Here is a 14,264-nt window from a genome sequence, read left to right on the forward strand (position 1 = left end):
TTTTTTCCTCTCCTCAACCCCATTCCCCTGCCTTCTCCCTGTAACCTTTGAGGACGTGTCCAATCAAGGACCTAATGACCAGTTTTCCACAGCAGTCTGTGGTAATAAATTCCACAAATTCAGCATCCTCTGGCTAAAGAGCGCGTGGTGCGTAGAGTTCTCAAACCAGCACAGGCAGTTTAGGTTGATATTTTTAGGTTTCTGCATATTTTTCATAAATATATGTGAACCAGAATAGTCTTACTGTAAACTCTTCCTTCTTGTAGATCTCACTGGGTCTGTAGCGCCAATTGGTCAACAATCATCCGCTTCTGACACCATCACAAACAGGAGAAAATCGGCAGATGCTGGAAATCGGAGCAACACACACAACATGCTGGAGGAACTCAGCAGGGCAGGCAGCGTCTGTGCAAAAGAGTACAGTTGAAATTTTGGGCCAAGACCCTTCAGCAGGGCTGGAGGGAAAAAAAGATGAAGAGGAGATTGAAAAGGTGGGGTGAGGGGAGGGGGGAACACCAGGTGATCATTGAAACTGGGAGGGGGGAGGGATGAAATAGGGAGCTGGGAAGTTGGTGAAGGAGAAACAGGGCTGGAGAAGGGGGAATGCGATAGGAGAGGACAGAAAGCCTTGGAGGAAAGAAAAAGGAGAGGAGCACCAGAGGGAGGCGATGGGCAGGCAAGGAGATAAGGTGAGAGACGGAAGAGGGAATGGGGAATGGTGAAGGGGGGCCATCACCAGAAGTTCGAGAAATCAGTGTGCGTGCCGTCAAGTTGGAGGCTACCCAGGTGGAATGTAAGATGTTCCTTCAATCTGAGTGTGGCCTCATCACAACAGTAGAGGAGGCCATGGATAGACATATCAGAATAGGAATGGGAAGTGGAATTAGAATGGGTGGCCACTGGGAGATCCCGATTTTTCCGGCGGATGGAGCGTAGGTGTCCTGCGAAACAGTCTCCCAATCTACGTCAGGTCTCACCGATATACAGGAGGCCACACCGGGAGCATCAGGCACAATATTTGACCCCAACAGACACACAGGTGAAGTGTCGCCTCCCTCTGGTACTTCTCCCCTTTTCCTTCTTTCATGGCTGCCTGTCTTCTATTAGATTCCCCCTTCTCCAGTCCTGTATTTCTTTCACCAACTTCCCAGCTCTTTACCTCATCCCTCTCCCTCCCCGTTCCACCTATGATCTTGTGTTTTTCACTCCCCTCCCCCCAACTTTTAAAGCTACTCTTCATCTTCTTCTTTCTCCACTCCTGCTGAAGGGTCTCGTCGCAAAACATGGACGGTACTTTTTTCCACAGATGCTGCCTGGTGTGCCGAGTTCCTCCAGCATTTTGTGTGTGTTGCTTCTGAAGCCATGTTGTGTTTGTTACTGAGGGAGAGTGCAGAGCAGCATGTGGGATGCTCAACTGATAATCACGCTGGTACAGTATGTGAATTCTTTTGATGGATGGGTGCCTAACCGAGTGGAATAGAAATAACACTATTAACAACAACTTACATCTCCCCTTCTTGAAAGAAAAAGAAAAACTGGGTGTATACTTCTTGTCTATAGAGACTAAAATTATTTCATCTGGAATGCTGGCCTTCACCCATTGATGTCTTCTGTAAATAATTTTTCAGGTTACAAGGACCAAGAATTTGTGAATGGGAATCACAAAAAAACGACGACACATCAGTTTGCCTGTCTCTGACTGGATATTTAAGGAATGATAAGATATTTGCATCGTGACACCAGTATATCAGTTGCTGATCCTTGGAGATGACAAATGATCTCATCCCAGCTGGAAACGTGCTTTGTGTCTGAAATTTTCTGTTATAATTCAGTGAAATCTACTGGAACCAGGGTCTCAGTTCAGTGTGGATCGGGATTTTTTCATTCAGCCGAACCGCAGACACATTAGTGACTTCACAGTGGGGAGAGGCATTAGGGTATGGGACAGTACGCGACTCTGTGTACGGGACAGGATCTACTCAGTCATCCAGCCTGAAGATACATCAGAAAACTCACAGCAGCAAGAGGCCGTTCACGTGTTCTGTGTGTGGGAACAGACTCACTCACCCACTCAGCCCACCCAAAGAAACACCAATGAGTCAGTCAGTTCTCACTGGGGAGACACCGTTCAGTTGCTCAGACTGTGGGAAGAGGTTTACTCAGTCATCTGAACTGAACGTACATCAACGAATTCACACTGGGAAGAGACCGTTCACTTGCTCAGACTGTGGGAAAGGATTCAGTCAGTCATCCAACCTACTGGCACACCAGTCAGTTCACACTGGGGAGTGGCCATTCACCTGCTCTGTATGTGGGAAGGGATTCACTCAGTCATCCAAACTACAAGCACACCAGAGAATTCACACGGGAGAGAGACCATTCACTTGCTTAGAATGTGGGAAGGGATTCACTCGATCATCTGACCTACTGGCACACCAGCGAGTTCACACTGGGGAGAGGCCGTTCACCTGCTCAGACTGTGGGAAGGGATTCACTCGATCATCTGACCTGCTGGCGCACCAGCGAGTTCACACTGGGGAGAGACCATTCACATGCTCAGACTGTGGGAAGGGATTCACTCAGTCATGCAACTTACAGACACACCAGCGAGTTCACACTGGGGAGAGACCGTTCATCTGCTCAGTTTGTGGGAAGGGATTCACTCAGTCATCCAAACTACTGGCACACCAGCGAGTTCACACTGGGGAGAGGCCGTTCACCTGCTCAGACTGTGGGAAGGGATTCAGTCGATCATCTGACCTGGTGGCGCACCAGCGAGTTCACACTGGGGAGAGACCATTCACTTGCTCAGACTGTGGGAAGGGATTCAATCACTCATCAAATCTACAGAAACACCAGCGAGTTCACACTGGGGAGAGACCATTTACTTGCTCAGACTGTGGGAAGGGATTCACTCGATCGTCAAACCTGCTGGCACACCAAAAAGCTCACACTGGGGAGAGGCCATTCACCTGCTCTGTATGTGGGAAGGGATTCACTCGGTCATCTAACCTACAGACACACCAGTCAGTTCACACTGGGGAGAGGCCATTCACCTGCTCAAATTGTGGGAAGGGATTCACTCACTCATCCAAACTACAAGCACACCAGCGTGTTCACACAGGAGAGAGACCGTTCCACTGTTCTGTGTGTGGGAAGCGATTTACTCGGTCATCCCACCTTGTGGCACACTACAGAGTTCACATTGCCAAAGAAGTTTAAACAAGATGCATGCGGGATATTTAACCTTTACAGATGTAGAATGCAGAATTAAGTCAAAAGTGACTGTTTTTGCTAAACTCTGTAATTATTGCTGTTCTTATCAAACCCAGTTCTGCACGCTGGTCACTGGGCATAGGAGAAGTTTCTTCTGATATTCACCTTTAATGGGACTGGAGTTTACTCTTCTGAATCTGTTACAAATAAATCAGTTTTATTTTAGACTCTGTCTCAGGTATTTACTGAACCTACAACACAGCCAATGTACAGTCGGGAGTCACCTCAGTTCAGCTGGTCCCTGCCAGTGAATTTGTTCAACGATAGTTCTTTTATAGACAGCTATTTTATTAGCCTGACTTATGTGGTTGAAAGGATGTTGGAGTCAATTGTTAAGTATAAGGCTATGGAGTACTTGGTGACACAGGACAAGATAGGACAAAGTCAGCATAGTTTCCTTAAGGGGAAATCTGACAAACCTGTTGGAATGTTTTGAGGAGATTACAAGTAGGATAGATAAAGGGGATGCAGTGGATGATGTATATTTGGACTTTCAGAAGGCCTTTGACAAGGTGCCACACATGAGGCGAGGTTGCTTACCAAGTAAAGACTCCGTGGTATTGCAGGAAAGTTACTAACAATGGTTAGAGCATTGGCTGGTTAGTAGGAGGCAGTGAGTGGGAATAAAAGGATCCTGTTCTGGTTGGCTGTCAGTGACTAGTGGTGTACTGCAGGGGTCAGTATTGGGACTGCCTGCTTCTTATGCTGTGTATCAGTGATTCAGATGATAGAATAGATGGCTTTTTTGCCAAGTTTGCAGATGATATGAAGATTAGTGGAGGGGCAGGTAGTGTTGAGGAAACAGGATGCAGAAGGACTTAGACAGATTAGGAGAAGGGCAAGAAAGTGCAAATGAAATACAGTGTTGTCATGCACTTTGGTAGTAGAAATAAATGTGTGGACTATTTTTGAAATAGAAAATCCAAAAATCTGAGATGCCAAGGGACTTGTGTAGCACACCCAAAAAGTTAACTTGCAGGTAGAGTTGGTGGTGAGAAAGGTAAATACAATGTTAGCATTCATTTCAAGAGGTGTAGGATACAAGAGCAGGGCTGTGATGCTGAGGCTTTATAAGGCACTGGTGAGACCTCACCTTGAGTATTGTGAACAGTTTTGGGTTCCTCATCAACAAAAAGATGTGCTGGTATTGGAGGGGGTTCAGAGGACATTCACAAGGATGGTTCTGGAAGGGAAGGGTTATCATACGAGGAACGTTTGATGGCTCTGGGTCTGTGCTCCCTGGAATTTAGAAGGACGAGGGGGAATCTCATTGAAACCTTTCAAATGTTGAAAAGCCTAGACAGGGTAGATGTGAAAAGGATATGTCGCGTGGTGGGGAAGTATTGGACAAGGGGGCACAGCCTCAGCATAGAAGAGTGTCCATTTAACACAATGTGGAAAGATTTCTTTGGCCAAATGGTGGTGAATTTGTGGAATTTGTTACCACAGGCAGCTATGGAGGCCAGTTTGTGAGTGTATTTAAAGCAGAACTTGCTATTATCTTGATTCGACATGGAATTAAAGTTACAGGGAATAAGGCTGGGGGGTGGGGGAGTAAAGGATGACTGAATGGCAAAGCAGACTCGATGGGCCAAATGGCCTAATTCTGCTCCTATGTCTTATGGTCTTAAATCCATCCCTGTGTTCACTTCTCACTCTTCCTATGGTGATGGGTTGCAATCACCACTCTATAGGTGCAGAGTTTTGTCTTGAATTTCCTGCATGCCTTTCTACAGGCTGAAGAAGATGAGCTGACTGGGGTTATGTCTGACATGATCTTCGTCTGTCAAATCTCTGGGTGGAGGAAGAGTGACATCGGTAGTTAACCTCATTATTTCCTGCTCGTTTCAATGTTGTAGGTCATTTTAACTGCTTGCAGCTGGATTGTTAGAATACACCACTGTCCTCTAAAGTCTGAAAGCAGAATGGGGAACCATTAGTTGGATGTACAGTGGAGCATGGTTGGAACCAGAGACTTTGGGGCTCTGGTCAGTGGTAAAGCATATGACAAGGAGCAGAGAAACAGAGCCGGGGGGGTGTATGTGCAGGCGTGGTAATGAATGACAGGATGGCAACATTTGGAAGCTGATTGACAGTAAAATTCAGATAATTTTGACTTGACACACACAATGCCTGTTGAGTATATTGCTTGTGGGAGCTTGCTGTTCAACTGGCTTCTGAGTTGTCATAAAAATATTGATTGGATTGGTGCCATTTGGCAGAGGGAAAGGAATGTTTAAAATTATTTCAGTGGCATTGTTCTTACCCAGAAGCCGTTGAGCTTCAGAATGTACATGCTTTCAGTGGACAGAAGTTACGTAATGAGTACGCTGGACCTCCCATACACAGCTGAGATCCTGCTTTCTAAACCTGAGGATTTGGAACTGGAATGAAAAAGTTTCTGCAAGTTCATCTTGCATGAAAACGTATACTGTGTCTTTCACATATTACCGATTTTCTACCAGTTGAAGTGAATATTGAGATCAGGTTGGAAGGCCAAAATCAGCTGATGTCTAGATCTTGGTAATCAATGGGAATAGTTGAGACTGAGGCCTAAAAGAAGAGCTGTGTCCAACTTCCAGTGCATTAAAATGCCAATTATAGCCGCAAGGGTTAAACAAACTTGGCACTTTTGGTTCTTTAGCAGATCACATTTGTTGAACGTCATCTGGTTCTGGATCCTTCTGCCAAGTAAGACCATTGTTTCTTAGAGTCATAGAAAAATACAGCACAGAAACAGACCCTTTGGTCCATCTAGTCAGTGCTGAACATTTAACTTGCCTAGTCTTATTAATCCGCACTGGCCCTCCATGCCCCTGCCATTCATGTACCTACCCAAACTTACCTTAACCGCTGAAGTGAAGCTCACATGCACCACTTGCACTGGCAGCATGTCCCATGCTTTCACCACCAGAACTGTTCAGCTATAGTAATGGACAGAGACACGCTGAGGAAAATCACAGATAGATGACAGGCAGGATTTTCCCATTGTGATACGGACAGGTGAACCGTGATCGGATCGAAGTTGAGGATTTGTTCTCTTAACTTGTGTGGAGTCTTATTGTCGCCGTATGATGTCACAGGTCACCTTGGAGACTAAAGCTATCTCATCTGAAATGCTGTTATTCACCCATTATTAAGTTCTATAAACCTTTGAACAGGGTAGAAAAGGAAAAGGATTTGTGTCCAGCAATCTCAAACACAACACCTTATCAGTTCTGCTTTGACTGTCAGTTCACCAGTACCATCCATCCATCTTTGAATGTGGCATTGGAGGTGCTCGATAGCATCTGGATAGTACCATACCAGTCACAGCTACGTGTGTCGGTATACGGGTAACACTTGGATGAAGCAACATGAAAGTAAGCCTTGTAAGTTGTTTTCAGGTTACTGAAGAAGTGAACAGATATTCCTTTGTAATACCAGTATATCAGTTGTAAGTCCTGGGGGGGGGGGGTGTTGGAAAGGCACATCACATCACAGCTCAAGACGTCTGAAATGAAGTTTTCTGTTTTAATTTCTCTTTGAAAAACCCTTTGGATCCGGACATTCCAGCATATCCTCACTCGAGATCAGGTGCTCAACAACTTGTATGGGAGGGATTCACTACATTATCTGACCTGAAGGTGTACTAAGGAGCTCATAGCAAGGAAAAATCACTCCCCATTCTGAGTGTGGGAAGAGATTCAGTCAACTATCCAGCCTGTGGACACACCAGCGAGTTAACAGTAGGGAAGGGTCATTCATCTGCTGTGTGTGTTGGAAGGGATTCACTTACTCATCCAGACTACTGTTAGAAACCACTGCAACACACATCAAAGTTGCTGGTGAACGCAGCAGGCCAGGCAACATCTCTAGGAAGAGGTACAGTCGACGTACAGCATCCTAGAGATGCTGCCTGGCCTGCTGCGTTTGAAACGTCAACTGTACCTCTTCCTAGAGATGCTGCCTGGCCTGCTGCGTTTGAAACGTCAACTGTACCTCTTCCTAGAGATGCTGCCTGGCCTGCTGCGTTTGAAACGTCAACTGTACCTCTTCCTAGAGATGCTGCCTGGCCTGCTGTGTTTGAAACGTCAACTGTACCTCTTCCTAGAGATGCTGCCTGGCCTGCTGCGTTCACCAGCAACTTTGATGTGTGTTGCTTGAATTTCCAGCATCTGCAGAATTCCTGTTGTTTGCATTAGAAACCACTGATTCTTTTAATAATACTTTTAGCAAACTCATGCATTTTTCACACACACTGGCAGAAAGCAGTAGAGCAGCTAAACTAACAGTTCTTCTTTGGCTGAGGAATAGCTCATTACCCACGTGATGTAATTGTTTTAATTATGTAATCTATTAACCAGTTCATTCCTGCCTATAGAATTGTCCTTAGCTTATTATGGGATAGATTTTTTCAGAAGTATCATGTTTATTCCTTTGTCTTCATATACATACACTTAGCATCGATTCTCGGCTCTTTATTTAGTCTCTATACTTGTTTGTTTGTTTGTACCATACAATAAATGATTGTTGGAATTAAGACCATAAATAATAGGAGCAGATTGATGCCATTTGGTCCATTGAGTCTGCTCTGCCATTTCATCATGGCTGAGTTAAGACTGGTCATCATTCCTGACTCCTGGATGAACCCTAAGGATCAGGTAATAAACAGAAATCCAACACCCTGAACTATCAGGATTTTGAACCAAAGGGGGTAATTTCACTCAACTTCACTAACCCCGTTATTGAATAGTTCCCAGAACCAATGATCTCAGAGATCCAACACCCTGAGCCACCCGGCTTTTGAACCAAAAGGGGTAATTTCCGATTTAAGATGCCACTACCGAAGACATGGCACAGCTTACAGGTGGTTCGAAAGCAAAGGAATTTGACTAAAAACATTATTAATAATGGTTTTTAAAGTAAATTGTGGAAAACTATCACTGCAAACAATGACAAGGTGAGTAAGCAAACTTGAGAGGTGTGCGCTGCAAGATTGATGCATGGAGTTGGAGCTGTGCTGGTCGGGGTGGAGGATTTGGAGGGGAGAAGACAGGTCAGAGGAATTCCGATGCATGTCCAGCTAACCCGGGTAGATCGATTTGGAGAGATTGAGAACGGCTTCTTCTGGACAATCTAAACGCTGGCCCAGTTAGACTGGAAAGGCAAGGTGTTGAGAGTCACACGAGGTTGGCTTGCTCTGGGTGCTGAGCTGATTTGGAGAGGATTGTAAGGGGTTTCTTCTTTTATGTAACTACTAAGACTAATAAAATGGCTTCTCTGTGATGTTAACTGCTGAGCAAGTGGTTCTCTCTCTAGCAGCCTATTTGGGTTATAATTACTGATAATGAGAATTGTAATCATTTGCTAACCAATTGGGATAGATGTTACTCTTTCTTGTGCGTAAGCTATTGTTTTGGCGGGTTTTGGGCAGAAGGCGCCATAGGGACAGAGAGAGGAGACGCAATGCTGTAAGCTGGCTGATGGAATGGACCCCGAGCGGGAGTCTGATGCCCAGGGTCTTCGGCGAGGAGGGGAGACGAGGACAGACTCGTGTGGAGCGTCTGGTCGACCACCATGGTTAGTCCCAGGCGGCGGGTCGGAGGGGATCGGATGGTGGAAAGAAGACTCCGTTAATTGAGCTCCAACGGTTGTGCATGAAGTGGTTGAACTTTGATAAGTTTGGCGCCTTTTACTTTCCTTTTATATTTTATCTCTATTAATTACATAGTTCCAGTAAAATCTATAAATTGTAATCATTTAATCGCATATGGTTTATTGTCTGTTATTTGGCGTGGTGGAGTACATCACACAGCATCTACACAAACTCGATTACAGAGTTTGGCGGGGCCAAGGGCTGCTCCCCCTAGACGGAAATGAGCTGAGTGAGCCTGAGGTGTACCAGGAGGCTACAGGATGAGGACAGCTTCTTCTGGAGTGAAATGTAGGTCTGGAGCGATTCGCTGAGTGGCGAGATTTATGTCCTGAGTGCTTCGCCGTAGAGGCGCCCAGGGTTCTAATGAGAAGTACAATCTGCTTTAATATAAACACCTGCCAAGATAGTCTGGCAGCACCTCCCTCTGTGACACTAAGGCCATGAGTCTGCCCCCGGCCGCTGTGCTTTGTGTCTGAAAACTGTGCGGTGATTTGCCCTGCTAATATGATGACCTGAATGCTGAAGCTTTGGGCCTACGCTGGGATTTGGTTCGGAATGCTTTTGTTGCTCGCTTCCATTGTTTGCTTGATCTGTTTTGTTTTTTCTCTTTCTCTGTGGGCACTAGGGGTTGGTCTTTTTTAAGTGTTAGGGTTCCTTGCTTTGCGACTGCCTGTTTAGCAAACAAATCTCAAGGTTGTATAATTTATACATTCGTTGATATTAAATTCTCTTTAAATCTTTGAATCTAACTTCACTAGCCCCACCATTGAACATTTCCCATAACCAATGAACTCAGAGATCCAACACTCTAACCCTAACCCCGATGTGAAGTGTCTCGGTTCAAAACGTCAACTGTTTACTCTTTCCCATTGATGTTGATTTGGATTTACAGCATCTGCAGATTACCTCGTGTTTGAGATAATATCGAAGACCATCAAGTCAGCAAAGGATGATTTGAAATTAGTTGTTGCCAACATGGTGAAGCTAACAAGGGAAATTTCGAGCCCCTGCTGAAGATGTGGAATGGGATTTTGAGGTCCAAACAAGATCAGTACAGATCTTACAGGTCTCCACCTGCTAACCAACAGAACAAGTGGATTGGATGCAAATTATGTGGTAGAGGAGGACATTGGACTAGATCTTGTTGGCATAAGAAATCAACTTCACCACAGGATCAACAACAAACTCAATCCCCTATCTCACAAGGAAAGAAAAATGTTGATTGGACGGCACAACTTTGGCTGTAATTGCAGATGTAACGGCAATGTTGTCAAAATTGCAAAAGTGACTCTGTCCAGCACTGCAGCCTTTGCCTGCAGTGGAAGAACAAAAATCGGAGGGCATAAGTACACAGTCAGTGAACATGAAAGTCTAGAAGGATCAGAACAATAACATGCCAAGAAGGTGCAAGTTGTCAAAAAGAAGCGCCTTTGTTGGGCCAGGACCTGGTTCCTTACAGTGATGACTCTTCAACCATTGAGGGAGGAATTTGAATGGCTGGTTAGGCTGCTGTCTCAGAAAATGGGAAACATGGTTCTGGTACCTCTGCACAATGGGCAGAACTGGAAGCTTTAATTGAAGCCTGTAAACTGGGCGAAGGAAGATCGGCTAATATCTCAATATGCTTCGGAGTCGTTCATGACTTTGGAAATTTAAGGAGAAAAGAGAATTTCTTACAGCTGTGGGAACTCCAATCAGAAATGGCGAACCAGTACAAAAATTCATGGAAGTCATGTGACTACCATCAGAAGTTGCAGTAATAAAATGTAAAGGTCACTCTCAAATGACCACATGGAAAGCTGTGGAAAAGCTTTTGCAGACAAAACTGCAAAAAGGACAGCCAAAGAAGGAATAGAGAAAATTCCCAACAACTAAAACTAAGAAAGATGACCATGCGAGATATTCAAGAAATACAAGATCGGTGCTCACAGGATGGAAAACGGTGGGTGTTTAACTTATGATGGAGTATGGAGATACGGCACTAGTCATTGGTAGCCACAGCTCAGTTGCTTCCTCACCTGGCACAGCAGACACATTGGAATTTAAAAGATGGTTGACATATTCCCCCAGTGGTGGTGGAATCCAAAGTTCAGGATGCAAGCTCAACAAACAGTTGACAGATGTATGACATGCCAGGAAACAAGCCACAGATCAATAGAACGGCCACCTCAACTAAGTACTCCTGCCCCAACTAGTGCATTCTTACATCTACAAGTGGACTATATTACTTTACTGAAGTGCCAAGGATATTCAGATGTGTTAATGACAGTGGACTAACAGTGGACAAATTTTCAAGATGGTTGGAAGCCAGCCCAGCAAGAAAAGCTACTGCCACACACACAGCTAAGACTCTGATTAAGGACCATATTCTTCAATGGGGATTGCCATAGCACACTGACTCTGACCAAGGCAAACATTTCACTGGAAATGTTTGACAATAATTATGTCGACTGATGAACACTGAATGGTCTTTTCATTGTCCACATCTTCCAGAGTCATCAGGACAAGCTGAAAGAATGAATGACATTATAACAATGGCTGACTAATTATCTTGAGGAAGGTGTACTGTGGCCGACAGCTCTTCCTTTGGTTTTATGTGGCATCAGAACAACCCCAAACAAAATGGAGTCCATTTGAAGTGATGATGGGGCAACCTATATCACTACTGGGAGCTTTTGATCTCAAAGAGGCTGATATATGGTATGTGTTATTGCAAGTATGTTTATTATCAAAGAATATATAAATTATACAAGGATGCACAAAAATGCAAAATGCATTTTACACAAAAATTAGATTAGATTAGATTATGAGGACACGCAGTCCTCTTTTATTGTCATTTAGTAATGCATGCATTAAGAAATGATACAGTGTTTCTCCAGAATGATATCACAGAAACACAAGACAAACCAACTGAAAAACTGACAAAACCACATAATTATAACATATAGTTACAACAGTGCAAAGCAATACCGTAATTTGATGAAGAACAGACCGTGGGCACGGTAAAAAAGAGTCTCAAAGTCTCTTGAAAGTCCCATCATCTTACGTAGACGGTAGAAGGAAGAAAAAAAACTCTTCCTGCCATGAACCTCCAGCGCCACAAACTTGCCGATGCAGCACCCTGGAAGCACCCGACCACAGCCGACTCTTGAGTCCGTCCGAAAACTTTGAGCCTCCGGCCAGCCCTCCGACACCGAGCACTGAACACCATCTCTGCCGAGCGCTTCGACCCCGGCCCCGGCAACAGGCAATAGGCAAAGCCGAGGATTTGGGGCCTACCCCTCCAGAGGTTCTTGATCGCACAGTAGCAGTGGCAGCGATGAAGGCATTTCAAAAGTTTCTCCAGGTGTTCCTCCATGCTTCTCACGTCTGCCTCCTTCAAATCAGGATTGTGCACAGCCCCTAGTTAACACATACGATATCATGTAACTATATGTAACTATATCTGAGGAAAACTGGACAATAATATGGAGGTATCAATGGAAGTGTACCAGTTCACAGAAATGGAGGGAGTTTGGTTGGAAAAACCTGATAAGATATTTTATTACACCCTCTCAGAAATCCCATTATGACAGTAATCTCCCTGTTTGCTGGAGAAATTGTGGAAATCAAAATTCAAACCATTACCATATTTTCTGGGAATGTCCCATTATGAAAGACTATTGGAGTGGGATACACAATACCCTACAAGACATTTTAAAATGTGAAATGCCCTTAGAAAGTAAGACCATATATTTTGGTTATATACCTCAAAAATGGTCGAAAAGAGATAAATATTTAATGAATATACTGCTGGTGGCTGGTAAGAAGACTCTTACCAGGAAATGGTTATCACAGGAGAACCCAACTTTAAATGCATGGATGGAAATTACAATGGACATTTACAACATGGAGAAGATAACAGCATCTGTCAATCATAAATTGGAAACAATTTGATTCATACTGGGAAAAATGGTTTAACTACGTATCACCCCATAGGCCTGATTTTATTCTCACAAGTCAATGATAATGTTGTAAAAAAATCACTCCCTACTCGTACATAGTTTTCCTTTTGTTTGTTGTTTCTTTTCTTTTCTAAGGGTATACCTCAGATAAATACTATATGGAGATTTGTGGCAAACATGAATATATGATATATACATACAGAATCTGAAATGCATCTTATGGAAAATGTTTGTATGATGCTGAATTTCAATAAAAAAATTACAAACAAAACCTCCATATTCCTGCCTTCTTGCCATATCCTTTGATGCCTTGACGAATTGACAATAAGCTGGACTGGTCAAAGAACACTGAGGCTGTCTACAAGAAGGGTCAGAGCCGTCTCTATTTCCTGAGGAGACTGAGGTCCTTTAACATCTGCCGGACGATGCTGAGGATGTTCTATGAGTCTGTGGTGGCCAGTGCTATCATGTTTGCTGTTGTGTGCTGGGGCAGCAGGCTGAGGGTAGCAGACACCAACAGAATCAACAAACTCATTCGTAAGGCCAGTGATGTTGTGGGGATGGAACTGGACTCTCTGACGGTGGTGTCTGAAAAGAGGATGCTGTCCAAGTTGCATGCCATCTTGGACAATGTCTCCCATCCACTACATAATGTACTGGTTGGGCACAGGAGTACATTCAGCCAGAGACTCATTCCACCGAGATGCAACACAGAGCGTCATAGGAAGTCATTCCTGCCTGTGGCCATCAAACTTTACAACTCCTCCCTTGGAGGGTCAGACACCCTGAGCCAATAGGCTGGTCCTGGACTTATTTCATAATTTACTGGCATAATTTACATATTACTATTTAACTATTTATGGTTCTATTACTATTTATTACTTATGGTGCAACTGTAACGAAAACCAAATTCTCCCTGGGATCAATAAAGTATGACTATGACTATGACTATGATCAGGAAACGTACCCATGGATTTGGCCTCCACCGCAGTCTGTGGCTGAGCACTCCACAGATTTACTATCCTCTAGCTAAAAAAAAATTCCTCCTTACCTCATTCTAAAACGTCACCCCTCAATTCTGAGGCTGTGTCCTCTAGTTCTAGACACCCCCACCATAGGAAACATCCTTTCCACATCCACCCTATCTCGTCCCTTCAACATTCAATGAGATTCCCCACCCCCAGTTCTTCTAAATTCCCGTGAGTACAGGCCCAAAGCTGCCAAATGCTCATCTGTTAACCCCTTCATTCCCAGAATCATCTTTGTGAACTTCCTCTGAACTCTCTCCAATGACAACACATCCTTTCTGAGATATGGGGCCCAAAACTGTTGACAATCTCCATGTGGCCTGACAGGTGTCTTAAAAATGCTGAGCATTATCTCCTTGCTTTTATATTCTATTCCCC

The 14,264-nt window shown here is 44.2% G+C and overlaps 1 protein-coding gene and 1 long non-coding RNA gene across 2 annotated transcripts in view; one reads left to right on the forward strand and one right to left on the reverse strand.

Annotated features, from left to right (window-relative positions):
* The first annotated feature begins 1,994 nt into the window (after positions 1-1,994).
* LOC140189949 (uncharacterized) lies at positions 1,995-3,413 on the forward strand. The gene has a single exon (XM_072246323.1). It carries the CDS (start codon positions 2,095-2,097, stop codon positions 3,220-3,222), a length of 1,128 nt encoding a protein of 375 aa, XP_072102424.1. The 5' UTR covers positions 1,995-2,094; the 3' UTR covers positions 3,223-3,413.
* Positions 3,414-11,738: 8,325 nt separating this feature from the next.
* LOC140189965 (uncharacterized) overlaps positions 11,739-14,264 on the reverse strand; it is a 35,789-nt gene continuing 33,263 nt past the window's right edge. The window contains exon 3 of the long non-coding RNA XR_011883519.1: positions 11,739-12,316. This is a non-coding gene — a long non-coding RNA (uncharacterized lncRNA). The remainder of the gene's footprint in view (positions 12,317-14,264) is intronic.

This window comes from Mobula birostris, chromosome 29 (assembly GCF_030028105.1).
Source record: "Mobula birostris isolate sMobBir1 chromosome 29, sMobBir1.hap1, whole genome shotgun sequence".
NCBI classification, from domain to species: Eukaryota; Metazoa; Chordata; class Chondrichthyes; order Myliobatiformes; family Myliobatidae; genus Mobula; species Mobula birostris.